The sequence below is a fragment of the Natrix helvetica genome (assembly GCF_964273705.1).
Source record: "Natrix helvetica genome assembly, chromosome: 1".
Taxonomy (NCBI): domain Eukaryota; kingdom Metazoa; phylum Chordata; class Lepidosauria; order Squamata; family Natricidae; genus Natrix; species Natrix helvetica.
In genome coordinates, this window is record NC_138548.1 from 309716970 (window position 1) to 309742390 (window position 25421).

Consider the following 25421-nt stretch of genomic DNA (forward strand, 5'->3'; position numbering starts at 1 on the left):
AACTACCTGGACTAATACTATGTAATTTTTAATATTACAATAAAACAGTGACGTGCGGTGAGGTTTATGACTGGTGAGGCTGGTGACGTCATCAAACCACGTGGTTGCTCCGATCACACGGGCGCAGTTTCTCTTCTCAGAAATATCAGAAAGGGGCAGGCAGGCTGCCGCAGCTCCACTGAGAAGACATTTCTGAGAAGAGAAACTTCTCCTTTCTCCTCCTTCCCCCCACCCCCCTTCTAGCACTGATGATGTTACCTAGGCATTTTTTGCATCGGGCGAGCCCGGGATCCTTGCAAGGGGAATGGGACCATGTGTGCAGGCGGCTCCTCAGCACACAGCCTCAGATTAGCAGAGCTGCGATCGCCTTCCCCTGCACACGTGGTCCCATTCCCCTCCTTCCTGAGCCAACATGAAGGGGACCGTGGCTGCGCTGATTGAGGGTGGAGCTGAGGAGCCTCCTGCACACGTGGTCCCATTCCCCTTGCAAGGATCCCGGGCTCACCTGATGCAAAAAATGGCGAGATCGGCACACTTGGGGCTGCTGCTGAGATGTCCAGGGAGGCTAAACCAAGCCACGCACCTCTCCCAGCCACTTTCACGGCTTCCTGGAGTAATTTTTTTTTATTTTCATGATGAGAGCGGTGAGGCTCTGCCTCCCCTGCCTCCCCTGCCTGCACATCACTGCAATAAAAAGATCTGCCTTCTGTATGTCTTTACTCAGTGATCCAGTTGCCTTCATGCCCTGTTTACTAGTTTTAAAAATTGTTTTAAAAAATCTCATTTTTCTTGGAATTTACAGTATGTTTTAGAAATAAATAAAGAAATAAAGAAATAAAACCGTGCGTGGGTTTTGTTTATTCCTTTTTGTGTTTTTTTTTATTTATTTTGCATTTATGCAGTTTGTGTTTTATTTTGTTCTCAGTTGGGCAGTTTTACAAATAAAACTTTCTGACCCTCTGATAATTTCTTTGCTTTGGCATCCTTTCTGGCATCCTTCTTGGTGATATTTTTCATGGAATGTTTGCCAAATTTCAAATGCTTCCACACACAGGTATTCTGAGTGGTTATGTCCCTTCTCTATTTCGTTTTCCCAGATTCCTCTTCATCAAGTTTCAATTTTTTGATACACAATTCCTCTTCTGAAATCAAGTGCTCATATGTACAATTTAAATTTGAATGAACCTGGCCTATTTTTTACAGCTTCACAACACTTATGCATAACATCATATCCCTAATTATCTGAACTAGTTCCAGTCACAGACACATAGACACAAAAAGGCAAGTAGGTTAGTATTTGTTATTAGGAAAAATCTAAGCCCACTGAAACACATTATAGTCGTATCAAGTTAAAGGAACCTAGTACTGAAGGAGCTTTAGAGCATATTGCAGGCAGATAATTTTTTATCCTGTAACTTTGACTGACACAACACAAGGAAGTGAAACACTGCAAATTCAAAAGGTCCCAGTTTACCCACTTTGTGGTGTTTACTTGTACAGACCGATTCACATACATATTACATGATACATCTGTTTTCCATTGAATTGATTCAAAAGCTGCTTTTTTAAAAAGAATTTTATTGGTTTTTAAACATTTATGGGGAAAGGTAAAAAGGTACATAGAAAATTTTGGCAGCTCCCGTGCTAGTGGTAGAAATCCCTCCAAATCTCACAATTTTTACAATGTTAAAGACAACGTATAAAAGATAAGCAAAAACAGAATCTTATTCTACATTATATCAACCATGTGTTCAATCATCTCTTTTTTGTCACTTTCTAGTATATCAACAATTACAATAATATTTCAAATACATTTATTTTTGTGACCTGAGCCTTTCCAATATTGCTCCCTCACCCCTGTCCCCAGACGGAGCCACAGCCCCTTCCTCCTTCATAACTTGTACATTACTACCCTTTTCACTACCTCCCATATTTTCATCCTCTAGGAGAGAACTGTGTTTTTTAATGAAGACTTCTACCACCCTCACTGTATTAATTCTAATTCTGTTTCCCTCCCAAAAAATCAACATTTCCTCTGGCAATAACCATCTAAACCAAACTCCTTTATTATATAATTTCTTTGATAAGGATGAGTATTTCCTCCTTTTTTCTCTTTTTTTTTGGGGGGGGGGGGAATTTGCTTAAGAATGGTAATTTCTTTATCTTTATATTTTAGTGATCCCCCCCCTTTGGGCCCCTAGCACCTCAACCCTCGTGGTCCTCCTACGAAATTTAACATGTACCTCCCTTGGAACATTATGTGTTCTAGCATATGCTGAATTAATCCTGTAAACCAGATCCATATCCCACCACAACTGTTCTTTGTCTCTCTTAATATATTCTGCTAAAATTGTACTTATAATATCCTTAAGATCTTCATTTTTTGTCTCTGGTAGGTTCTGGAATCTGAGAAAAAAGGACATTCTTTCAAGTTCTATCTTTGCCATAAAATTTTCCAATTCTAAATTCCCCTTCTGGATTACCTTAACCTCCTCCCCCAACCCAGCCGCCCTCTCCTCCAACACATTAATTATTTTTTTGTTTTCTGTTATATGATGTTGTACACCTCTGAGTTCTTCTTTGAGGTCTGTCACCTCTTTTTTCAACTCATTTTGGCCCCTCATAATTTCCTGAAATATTTGGGTAACAGATAAGTCTTTTGAACTCTCTCCAGTCCCTTCTTGTTGTAACAATGAAGTAATTTTCGTCTGATGCATAATTGGACTGGAGGTGGCAGAAGTGGGGGCCAAGAATGACTTGCCTGTTGGTGGTTTTTTGGGCCCCATTTATCTGCGTTCAGAGATGTTATAAGTCTTTTACAAAAGAAATTGCATCAGTGGAGTGTGCAGCTGTGCCGATCCAAGGAGGCAGGCAAATCCAAAAGTGAAAAGTTACTTCTCCATCACAGTTACAAGGCACAGAGGCACACCAGAAAATCAAATAATCAAAATCCAGGAGGACCACATAACAGGAGAGGTCCAGGGGTCCTTCAGAGGGGGTAATAATACAATGCCAGAGATTTTTCAAAGGTAGTTTCAAAAGACAGACTTCATTTGTAAGTACAAAAACGAAGACGGAAGGGAGCCATCTTGGCTCCTCCTTTCACAGGGAGAAGAACAAAGATTTCCATAAAGATTTTTTTTCCTTTAAGAAAACAGCTCTGCAATCACCTCTTGCAGTTGTGATATAAATCTTTCTCACATAGTTAATACAGGTGACAAGTCAGCCTTTATTCTCTCTCCATTCCGCTATAGAGAGAGATAGTTCAAATGCTGCTTTATCCGAGGGAGGTAAAGAGAAAGAGAACCCCCCCCCTAATCTTCCAGCTTCCAATAGATTGAACATGAATTTACAATAGTCTGCTGCTTATCCGTTAACGATGATTAATGAGATTAGGATGGATCTCTCACCACCTGCATTCCAGCCGCTCCTCCTTAATTAGCTCCTTCCTCCCGGAGCCCATTCAGCAAAAGGGCAGGCAGCCAAGTGCTGTTCCATGGCCCCCCTCCGCTCCCCGGCTCCTGGGGCGAGGCTGGAAACACCCCTGCCGGCTGCCGCCGAATCGAGGGGGTTCCAGCAAGCCGCTCTGCCCTCTGAGGCCCCCTGTGCTCCTTAAAGGAGCCCACCAGAGAGACGAACAGTGGACAACACGTCCGTCGCCTTCAGTGACCGGAAGTGATCTCCGATTCAAAAGCTGCTTTTGATATTTAATAAGTTTAACATTTAAATTAGATTTGAGAAACAGCCTTCTCTGCACTTCTGTTTACCTGTTTCCTACAAAGGACAGCAAAGTAACTACTATGTAAAGATAATTTTCATTTATTTAAAATCAAGGCAACTGAAATTTTATCTTATTTTCGGTTTCAGTCTTATTTAAAAAATCAATATGCAGTATACATCAGAAATTCTGCATAGAATTATGGAATCATTTTCATTAACTACAGTTCCTGACAAGGCCTGTTTTAACATTTACCACATATCCTTTCCAATGACTATTGGTTTTACACTTGGTTTGTCATCAAATGGTTCTGTATTTTTAAAAAGCTACATCTCTTCTAATGAAGAAATGTCGGAGATACTCTACAAACTGAAACTGTGCTTCAATTGATTTCCTGCTTAATTTGCTATAATGATAGTTCTTATAATTACTTAGACTGTTTGCAGTAATTAATTACCAAATCCCTACAGACTGCTTAAGAAAACATAGCCAGCAATTTCACATTGTTTGTCACCAATGTTAACGTATAATAAACTAAATGACTGTATCAGCGTGATCTTAAAATAAGAGATTAAATGTAATTTCTCTTATAAAACAGCACAGAATCATGGGTTAAAAATCCATGTCAATGCAAAGGGATAATTGCAAAACTATAATTAACACCCTCAACAATGCATGGAGAGTAATGGGATTTTCAATTTAGTTGCCTAGTTTTCTTTAAAATTTCCACATCAAATTTAAAGCAACAAACACATTTGTATTTGCATCTTTTAATTATGCCAACATGAGAGGAAAATAAAATGCAGACAATAGAGTCAGTGAACCTCACTGTGATTTTTAATACACTATTTTCCACTCCTAGCCCTAGCCATTATCACAGCCACTAAAAGAGAACAGATATCTCTGCTGCTGCCTTTGTCAACTTCCTTACCAATTGAACTAAGTAGTTTTTGTTGCCCTTGGTAAGTTATTGTATGATTTTGGAAATTAGATCTTGATATATTATGCCATGAAAACAATGCACATGTAAATCCTTGCAACTGGTGAATCATTTTATTCAAAGTCCCCATTTTACTCAAGATTTTGCAAAATTGAAAAATAAGATATATCTTCAAGGAGACTGAAATTTAGCAGTTGAAAAGCAACAGAGTTTGGGGGAAAGGGGAAGGGAAGAATGCAACAAGGAACACAAGTTTTTAATATGCACAGTCACATCTTCAACAACAATAAACAAGCCATCTTGGAGCCAGGAGAAGGAGGGTACTTGAATGATTCCTAAATGACTTTATTTTATTTCCAAATTTCTTTCCTGATGCAACTTTTCACAAAATAAGGAGAAATGCTAAGTCCACCTTATGCAATTTCCCCTTTAGGAGATAGAAGATGAACAGCAAGGGAACAACACTCTCTTAGCAATAATAGCTTTGAGCAAATTAAGAGGTCACCCATTGGAAATATTAATCTTTTTAAAAGTCAGAAGAATCTTTCCCCATTAATTAATCATTTGGCTTCCTTTTGAACATTTTTCTTACAGTTTTTATACTCTTACTAATCTGTATAACCATCTGAACTATGTGCCAATTCCAAAGGTTTAACTGAAGCATTCTTATAAAAGTGATACATGAAAGCAATTGTATATTAGCAGCAAGGGGAAGTAAAATTGTAGGTACATAGACTTATTGTGGTTTTCCTGCTAAAATCTTCTAATTTCAACCAACCCCCTCCCCCCCCCCCCCCCATCTGCTAGCAAGGTTAGTAGAAAACGTGTAAGTATTAGAAAGCTGATCTTGGCATCAAATTGTTTTATATTTTGGAGCCATTTTTTAAAAAAATAGATTTTGTCTTTTGCACAGATTTGTAACGTGAATGTCACCTTTAATTCTGGCACACTCCATTAACAAAACATTTATCCTGAATAATTATTAGATGCTAAGAAACTACCTTACCTCTGTCTGAAGTATGGCAGCTCTCTGTTCTTTGGCAGTAAGCGACTCTTTAAGCACTTCTATGTGTTGCTTGCAATCTGAATTCTGATTGCTAAGGGTTTCAAGCTTAGTTTGTAAGGCAAGAAGTTCTGATTCTTTCTTTGAAAGCTCCTGCTTCAACTGGTCAATCTGCAATAAATGAAGGGGAGAACAATTAATTTAACAATTAATTAACAATTAACAAAATACTATATTTCCTTAGGGGCAATGGAGAAGATGGCAAAAGCACATTGAATTGCATTCAGATGGACAACTTATAGATGGACACCTTCAAGATTGCTGTTCATCATGATGTGAACAAATTGGAGGCAACAAACAACATGAAAGTAAAACATTACAAAATAATAATCCTGGAAAAACTATGGTTACCTTTATGTATTAAGGATATGAACAAAGCTCATTTAGTAAGGGGGGAAAGGAGCTACACTGCTCTCCAATTGGTCAATATCCAACTGTGAAGAATGGAACTCTGATTGGGGAAACCTACAAATAAAAGCCTAGACAGAGAGTGAAGTTTTTCCAACTCAAATATCTATGCTCAACTCATCTAGGGGGAAATGCTAAAAATATTCCCTTTCAATGTTTGTGCATTATTGTATAAGAATTGGTGGTCTTGTCCTGGAAATATATACTAATATTGCCTATTCTGTCCTAAGCCTGTAGCAGTGGTGGGTTCTGGCTCCCATTGCAACTGGTATGTTGCAACAGGGCTGGGCGTCCACCATGTGCATGTGTGCAGCAGGCACATGTGTACCCACTGCCTGCGACTCTCCAGCTGCTCGGTGGAGTGTCGCGCAGGTGCCATACATTCCGTGCAAGTGTTCAAATGCCCTGGTCAGCTCAAATAGAGATAAGGAGAGCGGGCAGGCAGGTGGGGCCTCTGGAGCACCCTACTGGAACAGTACCTGGTGGTCCAAACAGGCACCGGTATGCCCATACCGGGGTATACTGGTTGTATCCCACCACTGGCCTGTAGGTATTTCTGGATACAGAAGTTCCACAGCCAAGTCAATGGAAGCCAATCAAAATACTGTTACCCTATTCCCACCCAAGACCCAATCACTGGCCATTACATGGAACAAGCTAATTAATATTAGAACATTATAATAACCTTAATCAACTATTTAGGCCACCAGTGCAGGAATACAAGTTAAAAGAATCTCAGACAGATGGCTGTCTAAGTATAAGTATAATCTTTATTGTCATTGTACTTAAATGCAACGAAATTGGTCGTAACCTCACTGGTGCAAAATTATAAGAGAAACAAAAAAAGAAAGAAAAAGAAACAAACTACCGTGTGCATTGTGGTTGTATTTAAAAATCTCACAACCCAAGGATAGACACTATCTTTAAACCTGTTTGTTTGGCTGGCTATACTTTGATGTCTTCTGCCTGATGGTAGAAGTGCAAAGAGACAGTGACCAGGGTGTGAATCATCTCTGAGTATCTTCCTTACTCTGCTAAAGCAGAGAGATCTGGCGATGTCATCCAGTGGTGTCAGAGGGCAACCAATGGTTTCTTGTGCCGAATTGATCACTCTCTGTAGTGCCTTCCTGTCCGCAGCTGTTAAACCAGCATACCATACTGTATCTAGCCTTTGCTTGAACATTTCCAGCAATATCGTCTTGTCTCAGCAATTTGAACCCCCCTCAAATGCTTTTATTAACAGGACATTGTTTTAATATTCAGTTGAATGGGTACTATGGAATCAGTGTAAGGCCAAGCAGCTCCTGTGACAATTTAGCAGGTATATGATTCATACGATTCTGACAGTATTACCAATACTGCCTCTCGGTACATTGACTTTTTGAATAATGGCCTTTACATGTGATGGTGCTTCAAATATGAAGTTTCAAATGTCTTTAGAACATCTGTGTAAATGTGTGGTTGTCCTACTGCTTAGAGTCTTTACTCTCTTGAAAACCATGAAAAGAATATGGAAATTATCTGAATGACCACATTACATGTATAGTAGGTAATATACAACCATAAAACATATACTACTAATGTGCTGAAGATAATACTCAGGACCATGAAGAATATTGCTTGAACTCAATATCTCCAGTTATTTTGCTTCTCATCCAAGAAGTTTCTTCAGTTCTGACTAAAGGGTGGGAAATGGAATTTATATTCCTTGCAGTCATCTGGTCATTAGCCCTCTTTCTGAGAGTTATTGAGCAGGGTCATGTGAGTGGTGCAAATGGATGTGGAACCTTTTTGGGACAGCAGAAAAGAAATGCTTGAAGCCATCATTCTCTAGTTGTGGATTTCATTCATTCTACACTACATATTGAAAATCGAAAAGGATTTAAAACGAGAATGGTAGCCAAAGAAATCTGGAATTTAATCACAGATTTATAGAGCTCAGGCCACATGTCCAAAATTAATAAAATACAATATTTATCAGCTTTAATACCACCAACTCACATTAGAAGGAAATGTTTCTTATAAATTCCTTACTGGTTTTTTTTTTTAGTTCACTATACGGAATGAATTCTTTCAGAATTAAATCCAAAAGATATAGTATATATACTTGCACATGTGGAACATCTAAAGTAAAATGCAAACTCACATATCTACATCAGAACCATTATCCTGCTTGATTTTTAAAAAAATTTACAGAATAATTTATGAAGATTATACATGATTAGGAATGAAGTCTCAGTGAACTTCCCGTATTCAGAGAAGTTCAAACTAATTGAAGGCAGATTCTGCCCAAAAGAACTACAGAAAAAAGGAACAACTAATTGGGATCAAACATAACTATGACAAAGAAGCATTGTTAAAGAATAAATTATTAAAGGATATAATTGAATCATAATATTCAAATGCACAACACTTTAGAAATGTTTCATTTCGAGAAGTGAAAATGGGTAATATCGCCAATGCATGGATGACAAAACTGCCAATCCTTTATGTGTCACTACAGACAAAGAGCCAAAATTGGAATAAAAAAAATAAGGTGTGAGTAATATTACACAATACAAATGGAAGGAAAGTTGACACTAGTACATACTGCAGCATGTGGTTTATATTAGTCCCAGATGGTATCACACAACCTAATCTCTATCAAAGGATCTTTCTATTTTTATTGATGATTCAACTCACGAAACTCTGATAGCCAATTGTTCAACGAATATGGAATCATTTTCATTTCAGGTATGCTATATATTTCTTTTTATTCCCAAAATGATTTGCAAGCTGGTAAAGAGTTTTGCCATTCACAAAATAAAGCATTTCAGATCTACTCTGATTAATCTTTCCTGCTTCATACAAGATGGTAAAATTCTTTTTAATAAATGTTTCCTGTAATGTCTCTAAAGAGAGAGCAAATGGTAGATTTAGGAATGTAAAAATGCCATAAAAATTCTCTGGGATACTTTTTCCGTTTATTTTTTCTTTCTGCCTTCCTTTCTTCATTGCTTGTCTTGATATTTATTTGTTTATTGTTTGCAGGCCAATCCAGTCACCTGATTCTGAGAAGTGTGCAACTCCCCAATGAATACTTAGGACTAAGCATGATACAAACAAAATGTAAAAACAAATTGCATGGTATAGTAATATAAATTCTAACAGAATAAGTTAAGATGTTCCTTTCATAAACCACAACTAAATCAATTAAAACAACTCTGCTTTCCTCTTTCTACAATGCTGGAATTTCATAGCACAATCTCATTACAGAGAAGTCTCATGTAAAGTGATCTTGAACATGATGCTGTCAGCATGTCATAGCAAGAAAAAGTAATATTTTCTGCATTCATTTCAAAAGGACAATTTTTAAAAAACAGAAGCAATCAAGTAGTCTCCATGACTACGTTTTGCTACAAGATATATTTCACTTCAAATAGTGGAACCAGATAAGTCTTTAAAAATTCTATGTGCTACAGTACTAGATTTATTTAAGAATTCATTGTGGAGGCCTCCATGCTATTAAGTGGTTAGTTGTTTTCTTGCAAAACTTTCATTGTCCAATTAAGTAACACCATCCATTCTGGAAGAGAAGGGAGCTTGCTCTCTGTTTATATACTAGTGGCTTGTCCTGTCAGTATTGATGGGAGTGGTCTTGCTAGTTCCTTGATTAGACTGTTGTTTATTTTTTGATTTTTTTTGTCTGAGTTGATATTCTTTGATTGGGTTATTGCTTGATTGTTGATCTAGTGTTAAACTTGATGTTAATTTCTGTTTAATCTGGGTGTTGATGGTTAGTGAGCAGATGTTCTGATCTTTTTAGGTTTTTTATTGTTTCTATTCATTATGTCAATCAGTAAACTGGCAATCAGTTAACTGGCAAACAAACCAGTTAATTGGCAATCAAAGGGTGCTGCAGCTTTCTCCTCCAAAACCCAATCGTTGTCATTTTTTGCAAGTTGTTTCTTGACGTGTGTGTTTTGCTAACTCCAACATCTCTTTCTCTTAGAGACAGCCTGCAAACAGAAGGTGAACCCTATATTTTCCATCAGAGCCAAAACCAATCATGCAAGATGGAACCAGAAAATTACCTGCTCCTATTTTTCCATTCTTGTCATTTCACCTAGACATTTGGCGATCTGGAAGATCGTGTTTGCTGTTAATGTCTTTGATTTCTGTACCTACCCCCCAAACTTTGATGTGACCTAGTTTTCCAGGGAAGTTAGCAATGTTCCACAATGGATTGCCTTTAGCCACCTATGCCCCTTTTCCATTTAAATTGTAAAGAACTTAAATAGTTATTTCTTAAATCCAGGCTTTTTCCTCCCAAAGAGTATTATAACACCTTAAGTTGTTGACCATGAAAAGAGCTTTGTTCTACTGTTTGCTATCAATCAGAACTTACATTTATCAGGATTTCTTTATCAGTGATCTCAGGTTGGACAGATGGGGTATAATGAGATCTCCTTGCTGACAGCATTATAAATATTTTTTCCACCTTGAAAGGTCCTGTGATGAATGGCAATAGTACGATCTTTTGCTACAAATCTCAATTGTCAGAAAAAGGACAGGGCTGCTGACAGAGGTTAGTCAGGCTTTCAACAGAATGAGGCACGATTATCCAACTACTGATCAGATGGCTGTGACCAACAACCATATACAAACATTTTTTCTCTATAACAGTGGAAAAATCTATTGCATTGAGTCTCTTATTCACAAAATTATTACAATTTTCCTCTTTATGTTAACAGAATTCCAATTAATATACAGTACAATTCTCAGAATTAAATGATTCCTTGTGAACCATATATATAGTAATGGTTTAGGTTTATATTGCTCATTAATGTATTTGTTTATTACTTGGGTTCTTTAAAATATTTATATGACCACCCATCTTACACGGTATAAATCTAAGTGGTCCACCACAATCACAAGAGTTTTGGGTATCAGACCTATGAGACTTCACTCAAATGCCTGTATTTGCAGTCATTTTATTCTACTTGCATCATATTTTAACTGAAAGAGTTATAAATTGCATTGCTTCCTAACATTGAAAACAATTGATGGTTGTTTGTTGCAAACATGGAAAATCTCCTGAAGGACCTATGAATGATTTCCAGTCCCACAGGTGCCTTTGCTGTAATTACTCAGCAAGGAGAGATGGCCAAAAACTGATAACAGGAATGCCATTGTCACGATTTTTTATTCAAAGAGACAAAAGTACTTGTTCTGTGGCAATTTAATATGGTTTTCCCCCAGGGAATGTCCTCAAAATAAGGCACATTTTTCACACTGGCTTGACATGGCTCTAACAAAGGTTGCCTCTGTACCTGAGATATAACGTGGAAACTTCTTTCACCAAGTGAATTACTAATGGGGGAAAATCTACCTGGTTTACCAGGAAATGTTTCTTTAATACTAGATACTCCTCTTCAGATCTTTTGTTGACACAGTACAATCACCAATCGCCTTCAAAAATCAGAATTTTAATAAGTCTTGCTTTCTTAGCTGCACATACCTTATTTTTCATGAACTTGGAATGACTCTTGTAAACTTCTATTTGTTTGATCTCTTCTTCTCGATCTTCTGTGTTCAGAACTCCATTTGTCTTCAACATCTGTATTTCATCTTCGAGATCTCTGAGATTACGTTCCAGGGAAGCTATTTTTGTGTCCTATTTTTTTGTAAAGAAAGTGTTGGTATGCAATTATTATACAAATTATTTATATGAAAAGCAGACATATAACTGGTGATACAAGAGCAATAAATCTAAAGAACTAAATTGGCACAAGGAACTGAAGCCCTTTCTCATCTAAATAGCACTGGGATAAGTTCAGTAATAATTATATAGCTGAATAAAAATATATGCATTATTGTCAAAATCTTCACTTGGCTAAGCCACTAAACAGCCACTCTGAATGTGCTATGAATAGAAAAGTAGGCTGCAATGCGAAATAATAAAAGAACATAAAATAAAATAATGAACCAAAAAATGCCAAGAAATCTGGGTCTAGCTATACTTTTATTGTGCAGTGAGAAAGCTAAAGTTTATAACCTTTTTAAGACATCTGTTTCACTACCACATCTGATATAAAAAGCCACGGTCTCTTCAAATAAGATAAAACAAGAATGGAATAGATCCAAACCAAATGAAAGCCACCATTATACCACACTTATTTCATTACTTTCTAACGTGGAGCCAACTTAAAAGATGAATGGAAATATTTTAAAATTCCTTCAACTTGGGTGTGGAGTCTTTCCCTACCCGCCTATACAACACAGAAAAATAAGTATCCTGTTTCCAGCTACTGTGAAATTAAGGATGCTGATACCCACTGCAACAGGCAGAAAAGTAGAAGATCATCTGTTCTCTTATCTTGGGCAGAACAATTGGTGAATGTGTAACTAATTTCTTCAGGCATTGGCCTGAAAATGTGAGTGCTCCATTGTTGCAGAAAATATATATTCTCTCAAGTTTCCCTACAGTCGGCCAGGAGGACTAAAAGAGTGCTGTATGAATGAGAGTTTAGGTAGTCCTCGACTTGCAACTCTTCATTTAGTGACCATTTGAAGTTACAAAAAGTGACTTATGACAATTTTTCATTGCAGCATCCCCATGGTCACATTATTTACTTTCAGATGCTTGACAACTGCACTGTTTTGGCTAGAGAGATTGAATTATCTGGCCATGAGTACAAAATGAAGAAAAGCAATGAGAAATAACATGTAGGATTCAAGATTTCTCAGATAATGATGTAAAGAAACAAAAGGATAAGAATAAAATGAAAACCAAAACTGCTGACACTATATTTGAGATTCATTTGAAGATTTCTTTAAACATAGCAATAGCACTTAGACTTATATACCGCTTTACACGGCTTTACAGCCCTCTCTAAGTGGTTCACAGAGTCAGCATATTTTCCCTAACAATCTGGGTCCTCATTTTACTGACCTCGGAAAGATGGAAGGCTCAGTCAACCTTGAGCCTGGTGGGATTTGAACTGTCAAATTGCAGCAGCTGGCAGTCAGCAGAAGTAGCCTGCAGTACTGCACTCTAACCACTGTGCCACCACGGTTCCTGAACATACTGTTCAGGACATACTTAATACTGAAACAACTGATAAAAATGTGGTAGTTTCAACTTTTTCTAAAATTCCTATAGCTGTATCTTTGTGTCTGTTAGACTTTTATTTCAAAGGTTTCCCAGAAGTGGCTGATGTCAGAGGCTCAGTAAGATTAGTTCTAGATAATATTAGGATACTGGATCATATGGGAATTCCAGATAAGATTGAATACAAAATTCATTCAACTTTATTTCACTGGACTGGAAGAAATTATTTCTTCCTTGCCATTTCCTAGAATGGGAGTAGATTAAAGCTATTTTGGAAAAAAACATATTTTCATTAGTTCTCTACCCTTCATTTTAAAAAAGAAAATGCTTTTCCAAACAGTCATTCTATGGGCTCTATGGGCTTCAAAGCTTTCTTAGAATCCAAAATGATGTGCTACAACATATAACTGTATCTCCTCTTTGTAGCACACTTGCCAGTCCTGTATCTTCTAGAGATACAGGACTTGCAAGTGCCCTGAATAAAATAAATTATTAATTTTAATTGTTAATTTTAATTTAATTTCTAAATCTCATTGTGAATGTCATTGGGGTTTTTTGGGGGGGATATTCTATTTAATTTTTCTTTTAACTTTTATAATATGTGTTTTTATGTTGTACGCCACCCTGAGTCCTTTGGGAGAAGGGTGGCATATAAGTCCAATAAACCTAACCTAACCTAAACCTAGAGAGTCTTTCTGGAGGACAGTAGATGTTAGGATGCCAACCAGGAATAGGAAATTACACTAACTTTTCTTATTCTAACTGGGCCCTGAAAATACAGTAAATAATGTGTCTGCATTTAAATCCAGTCCAAATTGCTTAGAAGCCTCTACATTTAAAGGGTTTTGAAATGTTTGCTATAAGTGGCATTTGTATCAGTTGACATATAACCAGGAATTTTTTAAAAAAAATACAAATCTTTTATTTAAATAAGATTTCTTCCACCATCTCATATTTGGTATCCATACAGTTTTACATTTCCCCTATTTAGGCAGTAGCCAGTTTACCCCAATTTGTGTCACAGAGCTATGCATCCCGTCTGCTACTCCAGATGCTCCACATAGTTCTACAATTACATTCACAGCAAGAAGATTTCATGTGCAAGCAGATTTTTGAATGTGCAGCTTTGAATCCAACTTATTGTTTAACAAAAGAAAAAGGCATTCTGCTGAAGATTCAGAGTATTTAAAAATGACATTGCCTTATTCAGAGAAATTTATTTTGAAGGAACTCAAAAGCTATGGAATATCTTGACTCGATCAGACTTTATTATGTACTTTCTACTGGAACATGCTGAACATACATAAGGAATACATTGGAGGAAGATTATGATGTTCTAACCTATTGTATGCTGCTTTGAGTTATTTCAATTAAATGATGCAATAAATGGAATATATTAGTTAATTAAATATGCATGGTAGCATCTTCTGGAATCCATCTCAAAACCATCTCTGGATCCTATGAGACCAACAGACAGTTGTTCCATACAAAACATTTGAATAGAGGTTCTAAGTGGCCTGATGGGCTATATTTTATTATTGTATACACAATAATGTGAAATCACGGCTGCCAATTCTTTACCTGGTGTTGGCCTTCAGACACATCAGGTTTTTCCCAGGAACCCAGGAAGTGCAAATGTATTGGCATAATATAATTGCAGACCCAAGCAGTGTGGTCTTTTATAATTGACAGATGAAAATTTTATTATTGTTTTCTGATCACAACAATATGAAGTCACAGCTGCCAATTCTTTAGCTGGATTTGGCCTTAATAAACATTAAATTCTTCCAAGAACCTAGGACCTCATAATGTATCTGCTTGTGGCCTTTTACAATTGATACATGAAAATTGTGTCAATGCACAGATTTTCTAAGTGCTGTCCAATATTTTTTTTTGCTATGGCACCCAGTGCTGATAACCGCTGGGCAGGTTTAGGCCATAATTTTTCAATTTCAGTGTTCAGCTTTAAAACTTCGAGATCTTTGTATCTTTGTGATACTGTGATCTTCTTCAATGTTGTGTTTTCTGTACTATTATCTGCTGGTATTCAAACATCAATTAACCACACTTTCTCCTTTTCAACCACAATTACATTTGGTGTGTTATGTTTATTATGATTGTTATTTTGTTTGTTTTTAGAAATATATAATCTTTATAATAAATATAGATGATAGCAGCCAAATAAAACACCTATAATCTTTAAGGTAATATTTTATTTGTATAAAGAACATGAAATATGAGTGATATAGTGCTGCAATAACTTATTTACATTTTTTGGGGGGTAGCCCTTGTGTAATTCTGAATTGCAAGAAGATTTTAATGGGCAATAATAAAGTAATAAAAAAACTGAGGAAGCAATCTTGAGATCATTAATTATTGTAGAAATGTAGCCTAACCACTGGATCTTCCACAGCATTGCTTCTAAATCTAATGATCTTCAAAAAAAAAGTATGACTGTAAGCCTCTGCTTTCTTCTAAGCTCCTAAAACAGGCATAAAGATTTAAAACATTCAGGAAAAAACAGACTCAGTACTGTAAGCTTTAGATAGGGAAGTCTGATATTGTAAGAGAGCAAAAAAACACAAAGCATTCACAGAAAGGGACACTAAAGGAAAATCTCACATGAAGCACATTTGTAGTCTATGTTCTAGAAGGTCTGTTGAACTAAAATGTTATAAACAAAAAAGTATAGTCATTATATAATTGCAATTATTGCATTATTATTGCAATAATAATAAGTCCCTTTGCGGAGAGGGGGCGACTGATAAATCGAAACAAACAAATAAATTATATTGTGTTATTTTGATATATACATATTATATCCATGAGAAAGACACCATTGCTAGTACCTTCTTATAGAAAGTCCATAAAAGCTAAGATGCCATCAGGATTTGTTTCTTTGTCAAATTTTGAAATTGCCAATTTCTCTCACAGAAAGACTTCTTATTTTCTAGAAAATGCAAGGTGTGCATAGTACAGAGGTTGCTTCCTCAGCAATAAAGATTTTAAATGGTTTTTTGTTCTAACCTACACAGAAAACTTGCTGAAGTATCTATCATTAAATTATATTGGATAAAGATCAATTTAATTTTAGAAGTCATGAGGTAAAGGTAAACATGTTGACAATAGCAGGATCTGTAGATATTCTCTTAGAAATCGGGTGAATTCCTGCTTGTATAGGCCAACTAAAAGTTTATAAATCTTGTACAGGAGGAGCTTGGAGCAAATTAACCAGTGACATTTAGTCTGAATCGTACATGGTGATCGGTGTCCATGTTTGAGCTCAAGGGGCTAGGGGAAATTGTGGAAGTTCAGGAAAGTTCAGTGGGTGCTGGAAGATTCATGTTGTTTTAAGAAAATCTTAAAATAATATATTTTTGTGTATTTGGCAAGTTGTAAGTTCTTATAAGTTGCCCTATATTTTAATTGGCACATACATTTTGTTTTACTCTAATTGTATTTGAGCCATTTCATACAGAAGGCAAGTGTCTCATGTGTTCCCCAAATTTTATGCACTCCACATTCAGTTGTCCTAATCAGGTAAAATTATATATTTTCCACTCCGAATTCCCCTTCTAAGTAAATATGTTCATATTGCAACTGTGAGACAATCTAGAAATCAATGTAAAACTAGAGATAGAAGTGGCTAATACAAAGGAAAAGCTATGCAGTGCACACTACACACTCAGATTTCAGCAGTAGTGCTGTAACATACCTGAAATACCACAGCAGGATCAATACATAAAGATGGTTGTGTCTGCAAGAAGCAAGGGGTAAACCACAAAACAATTCATTCGCTTAAGAATTTTGGATATGCTTACTTCCTGTCCTGCAATATGAAACCCAGTTTTTATATCGCTATTTATTTTATTTATTGCACCTCCATTAGAAAGTTGTACAATAAGTTCTTAAAATGAGACTACAAAGTTTCCCTGACTGTGTAAACAGCGTACAATTCTTACCTTGCCTTATCTCCTCTCTACTTGGGCCTCAAAGAGGCACCAAAATGAAAATGAAGTGTTTGATAACAATGCAACATTTCCTGTTAAGGCTTTACTATAGGTTGCATGCAGTCACGGATTTAGAAGTGATGGTTCTTCAGCCAGAATATGTGTTGATATCCGAGATCAACATTGAAAAGGTAGAGCTATCTCAATCATTTTATACAGAATGTACCTGATCCAGAAGCGGGTTGCTCCCGGTTCGGCCAGGTTCGGCCAAACCAGTAGTGGCAGTTGCGGGGGGCTCTGCCCACCCATCTGGATGCTTCTGCGTATGTGCAGAAGCATCGCATTCACAGCGAACCGATAGTAAAACCGGTATAAACCCACTACTGACCTGATCGTATTGCACTGTATGTCTAATGAGCATGTACAGAAGAGAAAAAAATGGGAGGGGGGATAAAGGGAGGGTTAGGGTTAGCACAGGAACAGGTAGTCCTCGACTTACAACAGTTCATTTAGTGACCCTTAAAAGTTACAATGGCACTGAAAATGTGACTTACGGCCGTTTTTCACAGTTACAACCTTTGCAGCATTCCCCATGGTCATGTGATCAAGATTCAGAAATTTGCCAAGGGGTTCATATTTATGATGGGTGGAGTATCCCAGGATCACGTGATCATCTTTTCTGACCTTCTGAACAGCAAAATCAATGGAAAAGCCAAATTCACTTAACAACCAGGTTACTAACTTAACAACTGCAGTGAATCACTTAACAACTATGACAAGAAATGTCGTAAAACAGGGCAAAACTCATTTAACAAATGTCTCAACAGAACAACAGAAATTTTGTGCTCAGTTGTGGTTGTAAGTCAAGGACTACCTGTATTTATGGAATAATTTTCCCTTCCATATTATTTTCTATTTCTCTACTCATTTGCTTTTGAACTCTTTGTTCCTAACAGTTGCATGTGCATCTGTTTGTTAATTTACATTCAGTGCCCTTTCTCGTGATTCAATTAACTGTTGAACATGGTTCAAGTGAACTATTAACTATGTTGTAGAAATTTAGTTTTCCCATTTAGGAATAAAGTAGCAGCAGGAAAGTACTTCTTGGTGCTTATGCTTACACAGTTTAATCTGTGTTCTTGTGAATCGCAATAAAGCAGGTGTATATGCATATGTATAAATATATATTCTCAGAGAGAAATATACATGCAACATACAAATGCTCAATTTCTACAGTCGTGTGTGTGTGTGTGTGTGTGTGTGTGTGTATTACGTAACTTCAAGATAAAAAAACCCATAGTTTCAACATCCAAGAAAGTGTAATTTCGGGGTATTATTTTAAGTATTTCAGCCACTTGTTCCCATATTATACTAACAAGAAGTTTATAATAATGTGAATTATAAATCCATCAGAAATTCCAAAGGTGTATGTGTTAAAAGTGATTATCAGTGAGTTATAAATTTGGGTTTTTTTCTGCCTACACAAATAGTATTCTAACAGAAATCTTGGTAATAATGGAAATTGGTTGAAAATGTGTCAAGCTTGAGATGTGACTTCTGAAACCATAAGAACATATGAGCAAAGTCTATACAGTTATTTTGTGTAGATATTAAACTTTTCATTCACTAACATTTGAAGAATAACTAGAAATCAGAATGACCTTAGTACTCATTAAGATGAGTAAGATAGATTGTTGATAGATAAATAGATGGGTAGGTAGGTAGGTATTCTATGTAGAAAACAGGTGGCAGATGAAATAGCCTTTCCATAGATTATTTATGTTCTTGAAAATTAGCTTTCTGAAAGTGCAGGGAAATGCTTCCTGAAACTGGATCAGATGCCATTCTTTGCGTACTGTATGTGATCTTACCTTATGTTTGTGAATGTATATATCATTTCATTGAGGAACTTTGTAAGTAATGTTTTGCTTTGATTTAAGCATTCTATTCTTATTGTTAATATGGGCTATACAATGGGGTTTTAAATCCTCTGAGGAGCAGGGCTACTCAGGATCAAAGAGGGGAGATCTGATTCTCATAAAAAGGTAACTGGATGGACTCAATGAGATAAACATCAGGGAGGAAATTCAGTCCAGGCAAGAATGAAAAATCTGGAGAAATGGCTGGGTAACAAGAGTAGAGGAGAAAGAAGTACTAGAGATAATCTTGCAGGGTTGCAGGAGGAAAGGAAATGGATGGGGAGGAAAGCCGGTCTGTAAACTGTCATTCTAAAATCTGGAAAATACAAATAAAAGATGTAAATAGGAATGGAATTATAAGTAAGCAGGAAATAAGAAGAACGGGAAAGGAGTAAAGAAATTCAGAGAGTGAATCAAACTGCATATTGTATGTCAAGGAAACTAAGTCTTCCAAGATATGAGAAACCTCAAGGAGGATAGTCAATCTCCACAACCAGATGTGAAGAGAAAGGGGGACAAAGCAACTGAGAAGTGCATGAGGAAGTGCATGTGGGTGGTGACAAAAGGTGGTAACTGAAGCGGTACTATTAGTGTTTGAGGGAATTTGTTTGTCTGATTGCTAATAAAGAAATGAGGAGATAGCAAATAAACCAAAGACTAGAAAGAAGAATTAGTGGAAATTCCACTCCATTCCTAACTATCCTGTGGTGGCAACAAGGAAAAGCGGCAGCCAGTTGTGGTCCGCCATCTGCCAACAGAGCTGCTGGCAGACTCAGACGATGAGGAGGTTGTGGAGGAACTTGGGCCAGTTCTGGAGCCTGGAGAAGGCTCTGATGGATGCTCTATGTCAGACACAGAGATAGAGCCAGGGTCATCTGACATTTCCCAGCCACCAGAGGCAGCTACCTTTGGAGGCTGATATGAGTGAGGAGGGCAACAGAGGGCAAGGAATCAACTCAGAAAGCAAAGCACACATGGATACTGAATTCCTCCCTGGCTGGGGAATAAATAGAAGGAAAGAGGAGTGGTTGTCAAAGGAGAAAACAATTCGTATTTCTGAAGATTTTGCTCATTGTGTTTAGACTGCTTACCAGAATTTAATTTGAAGGCTTTTGGCTGGGAGCTCACAGCTTTGAAATTATTGCAAGAAACTGATACGGTCTGTTAGCAGTTAATTCCTCGAAGGACTATTGCCTGGACTTTTCAGTGGGTGTTTGCAATTAATTCACAAGAAGTAAATAAAGAGGAGTTTTCATGACAAAGTGTATGTTTCTTGCTTCTGCTAAGGCTGTGCTCATCCGATGTCAGCCCTTTGAGGTAGACCAAACTCAGATACCAAAGTTATGCATGTTAAAATTAGTTTTATTATAGGGTTATAGAACAGGAATTGATTTTCAGGTACAGTGGTACCTTGTTACCACATCATTAATTGGTTCTGGGAGGTATGACGTGAACCAAAAATGATGATTACCAAACAGATTTTTCCCATTAGAAGTGTAATATGTCACAAGGCAGCCAACACCAACAAGTTCTAACTTGTTCAATGAATACCAAATGAGTATCAAGACAAAATGCATTAAGTACCAAATTTGATGAGTTTCAAAGTAGTTGAATGTATTGAATGTATTGTTTTTTTTAATTCGGTTTGTTTTTTTGGAAATGGATTTAATCTTTTTTAACTTTTGGGATGTGTGTTTTTTAATGTTGTACGCTGCCCTGAGTCCTTTTGGAGAAGGGCGGCATATAAATCCAAATAAACCAAACCAAACCAAACCAAGTTGGGTACCAAGGTACCACTGAAACAAAATAATGCTGTTGGGACTTATGGATAGAAAAGATTTTATAAATTGTAATGGAGCAAGATTATTATATTCATAAAGTTGGAAATATTTGGACATACTACAATGGAGGAAAGCTGACAGAATTTTCAGGAATGGCAAAATAGACTTGTTTGAGTAGGCAAAAGGAAGCAAGTACAATTATTAATGACTGAAAACTGTTTATGGTTTTTTTTTTGCTGAAAATGGAAAAATGAATTGGTGATTTATGGGTTTTATGACTTGACAGCATAAACTATGGAAAGAATGGAATCAGGATATAATCTTAAAGAATGAGGACAGGAGATAAAATTATTTTTAACTGCTTTAAAGAGGTACTTTTTATATTTTCTTTTTCTCTCTTCTTCTTTTCTTGAGTCATCATTTTTCTTTATTCTTTTTCTTAAAATTGTGTATCTTATTATTGTAGAAATACTGCTGCATAAAATTCTTCAATGAAAATCATTTTTTAAAAAGAAACAATATACTGCTATTCTGCAAATCATACAGCAGGCCATTATTTTCATGACCCAAATGTCAGTAACACCTATTCAACTACAAACCCTTTTGTGATGATTAATAGAAGTATTAAGGGATATCATTACTGAAATCAACATATAACTTACTGTCATGTGCTCAGACCTGAAAGTTGCTATCTTATTCAATATCCATTTACTTAAACTTGGGGCAACTTGTTTCATAATGTATGGATGTAATGAAACAGCATAGGGTATATTCAAGACAACAAAAGTGAACACAATATAGAATGAAGAAAAATTTACTTGCTTTGATACCATTCAAAATGGCTAGAGATAGTTAATATAAAGAAAACTTCTACCTTCCTTTAAAAAATCTGCAAAATATTTTCTAACAATATATCAAAAGCAAGTTGTTTAGAAAAACAGCTACATCTATCAAGCAGAATGGGAAAAAGACTGCAAAATGTTTAAAAGATCTCTTTAAACAAACCCTGTTTCTCTCAGCCAAGTATTTTATATATTTGTCACATGTATTGTATAGGAGACATTTTAGAGTCTGACAAATTTGATTGACACTCTCTGGGAAACAAATGGTGTGATTGCAACATGACATACACACATATTGCACAAATCCATGTATTTCGTACAATAAAATCAAGGGACAATTCCATGATCATCCAACAAGCAATCACCAGGGTCATTGCCTTACATGGAATAAACATGGGGAAACATCCATACCTTCATCTCTATGACTGTCTGAAGAGCTTTTGTCTTTGCTGGCTCAGGCTGAAGTTGTGTCCTTCGGTGCAATTCCTGTGGAGGGACACGATAAAAGTAAGCTTGACGACTCATCTTTTCATGATTTGATCTACAAAACAGGTTTCTCTTTCTTTCTTTCTTTTTTTACATCTTACAGCAGTTCAGGCATACAAAAGCCGAAATGCTACAGGTATATCTTTCCCTCAAATCCTTCTCGCATCTCTATCTTATGTTACAGGCAAAAGCTCTGAACACATGCGCTATTTCGGAACTCTTTCTCAATAATTAATGTCAGCAGTCACAAAGGCAGCATGTTGCATTTGGACGAAGAGAGATTATGATACCTCTCTGCCCAAGCATCGAATAATAAGTCTTTCAATTGCAGTACATTTATGTTGCTAATTAAAACACACAGAGAGAGGAAAAGACGTGGGGGGTGGAGGAGAGAGAGAGAGAGAGAGAGAGAGAGAGAGAGAGAGAGAGAGAGAGAGAGAGAGAGAGAGAGAGAGAGAAGGAAGGAAAAAAGAAAGAAAGAAATGCCATTTAAAATTTCTGCTCAACTTCGCTGCATTGTTTTTTTCTGATGCTGGAACCAAGTAATTTATAGACATTGCATTCAGATTTGACATTTCCAGAATAGTAATTATATAGTAAGATGATGTAGAAGTGTCTAATGTAGGTTTTGTATGTTGGTTCATCTTTTTTTTCCCTACGATCTGATGTTTTATAAAATTTGCATTTCACTCCTTAGGAGATTTCCTTCCACATTAGTCCCAATAGTTCTAAGAAGAACCATGCGTACATTAAGAAGCAGGGTTTTGATAAATAGTTTAAAACATGATGCAAGATTTCTGTACTACATAACAGATTAAACAACAAATGGATTAAAAAAATATATTAGGGGGGGTTCTTATCGTCAAATTCATTGAATCAAGTAGAAATTACAAAAGCGCATTTATTTCCCTTGCCCTTTGTGATAAACAGTAGTATGAATTTTCTTAAACAACTGATTATAAATATTTTTAAACTCCCCCCCTCCTGCTCTGTCACTGAAATTCACCTCAGAGAGATAGTAATAGTAAAAGCATAAGCCACAGAGCATCCTCACATCTTGAACATTGGCTTTTATTACTACATAACATTGTGAAATTCAGTCAGATGAAATGAATTTCAGCAAAATTCATTTCACCTGATGCATGACAAGCAGTCATGGAATTATAGAATTATAGACATAGCCATGCAAACTGAACTAAGTTCCCCTGCTTGTCCAATTGTCCACCTTGAATTCATATAGGGAAGGATAGCCCATCACCTATCCTGCTAAAGAGTTTCACCGTCACGCAGCTCTTGCTGATATGACATTTTTCCTTACTAAAAGTCCTGCATTAGAAGCATAATGCCAAAGAAATGATGGAAGAAAGACAAGGAATTACACAAATTTTCTATAGATGATGGTAAAGGTAAAGATTACCCTTGACCAGTTGTTTCCCACTCTGCGGGGTGGTGTTCATCTTCATTTCTTAGCTGAGGTAGCCAACATTGTCCAAAGACATTTCTGTGGTCATGTGGTATGACTATATGCCGAGGCACACGGACGCTCTTACATTCCCACTGAAATGGTACCTATTTACCTACTTGTATTTGCATGCTTTCAAACTGCTAGGTATGTAGGACAAGAATCGGAGGTTGCCCGGTAATGCAGCACTCGGGGCTAAAACCCAGGCTGTCAACTTTCCAGTTTAGAAGCCCAGCATCTTTAACCTCTAAACTATCACACCTCTTATAGATGGGGACAGTCAATATGATAATAATAGATGTAATACAATAGAGACAATATTGCATTGATCAGATGGTTAAGTTCTGTGTTACAATAGAAAAACTTGATCTCTTTTTAATTTTTGATAAAACCGAGCAATCTCAACTGAACATCTATGATGGAGAAACCGTGAATATATTGCATCTTCCTAGCTACAAGGAGAATACCTAAGGACTATGATTCACTTCTTGTTTCTTTCCTAGTCATGAGGACAGGCACGAGTCACCCAATGAGGAGCATTTCCCTCTTCAAAGTCAGTGGCCCCCAACTTTTTGGGCAACAGGGACTGGTTCCATTGAGAAACGTCTTTCCATAGACAGGAAGGGACATGGTTTTGCATGCTGCCTGCATCCCACAAATGGGACTTCACCTGTTTGCACAGCTTGGTTGCTGTCATGCTGCAGACTGGTGCTAGTCCACAGACGAGGGACCCCTGTTCTAAGTGGCAGATACAAAGAGGCATCAAACTGCACTTAAATGTAGCACTGCTCTCTCCCTTTGGCCTACCTAAAGAATAACTGGGCCTTCCATTTCAGGAGATGATTTAATTGTTAGGCCTGATGGAAAGAAACTATGAAAAAAAATTAATAAAGGTACACCTTTTTTACAAACTAGTTTCCCTCCTTGGGAATGAAATATTTAGGAACTTTGCTGAAAACTAGATAAACTGGGGAAAAAATGCTTATTCAAAAGTATGGCTTGGTTTTAAAAATACAATTTCTACCATTTCAGGAAAGGCCCATCTTTTCTTGACTAACATGAAGAAGGAGGCAGCTTCTCAGGTCAGAAACATTATTCTAATCAGTAGGAACGTTTTTTTTAAAAAAGATTTTGGAACAGTGTTTATCTGTAACTTTAAAATGTGTGGACTTGAACTCCTAGAATTACCCACTGACTAGAATTCTGAGAGTTGAAGTCCACACCTCTTAAAATGGTTTAGGTTGAGCAACACTGCTTTGGAGTATAAAAATCACAGGTGGGTTGCAAATCCCGGCACATATGCGTTTGCACACATGCGACACTTCTGAACCTGGAGCAATCCACCTCTGATAAAAATCATACTATAAAAAAAACAATAATGTTGGGATAACTGGCTGGCCTGTCAAAAATACTGAGAAACTGATCTACTTTCAGCAGATTCGGAGGTGGTGGAAATACTTTATTATTTTCCCCCATATTGCCAGCATCTTCTAATTCATTGGTCAATAACCGCAAGTTTTGTTTGGTAAAGTCACTTGGACTGTTTTCCTAATCAGGAAAAGTTTTGTTTGGGCTGAATATGTGAAATTCTCCCTCATCTTGTTTTTCACATAGGATCAGGTTCATTACTAAGCTCCATGGCAACAACTAGTATCTTTTACAATATCATATTCTTAATGGTTTGCCTATTGTTCTGAAGTATTTTAAATGTTTTCAATGTAATTCCAAAATCTCTGTTTAAAAAGATTTTTGAATTACC

General features: G+C 36.7%; 1 protein-coding gene across 1 annotated transcript in view; it reads right to left on the bottom strand.

The window, feature by feature from the left end:
- ERC2 (ELKS/RAB6-interacting/CAST family member 2) overlaps window positions 1-25421 on the bottom strand; it is a 548821-nt gene that overhangs the window by 361468 nt on the left and 161932 nt on the right. Inside the window, exons 4-6 of the mRNA XM_081935890.1 lie at window positions 22126-22200; window positions 11630-11785; window positions 5665-5832 (exon numbers count right to left, since the gene is read on the bottom strand). Coding sequence (XP_081792016.1) covers window positions 5665-5832; window positions 11630-11785; window positions 22126-22200 — 399 coding nt within the window. The remainder of the gene's footprint in view (window positions 1-5664; window positions 5833-11629; window positions 11786-22125; window positions 22201-25421) is intronic.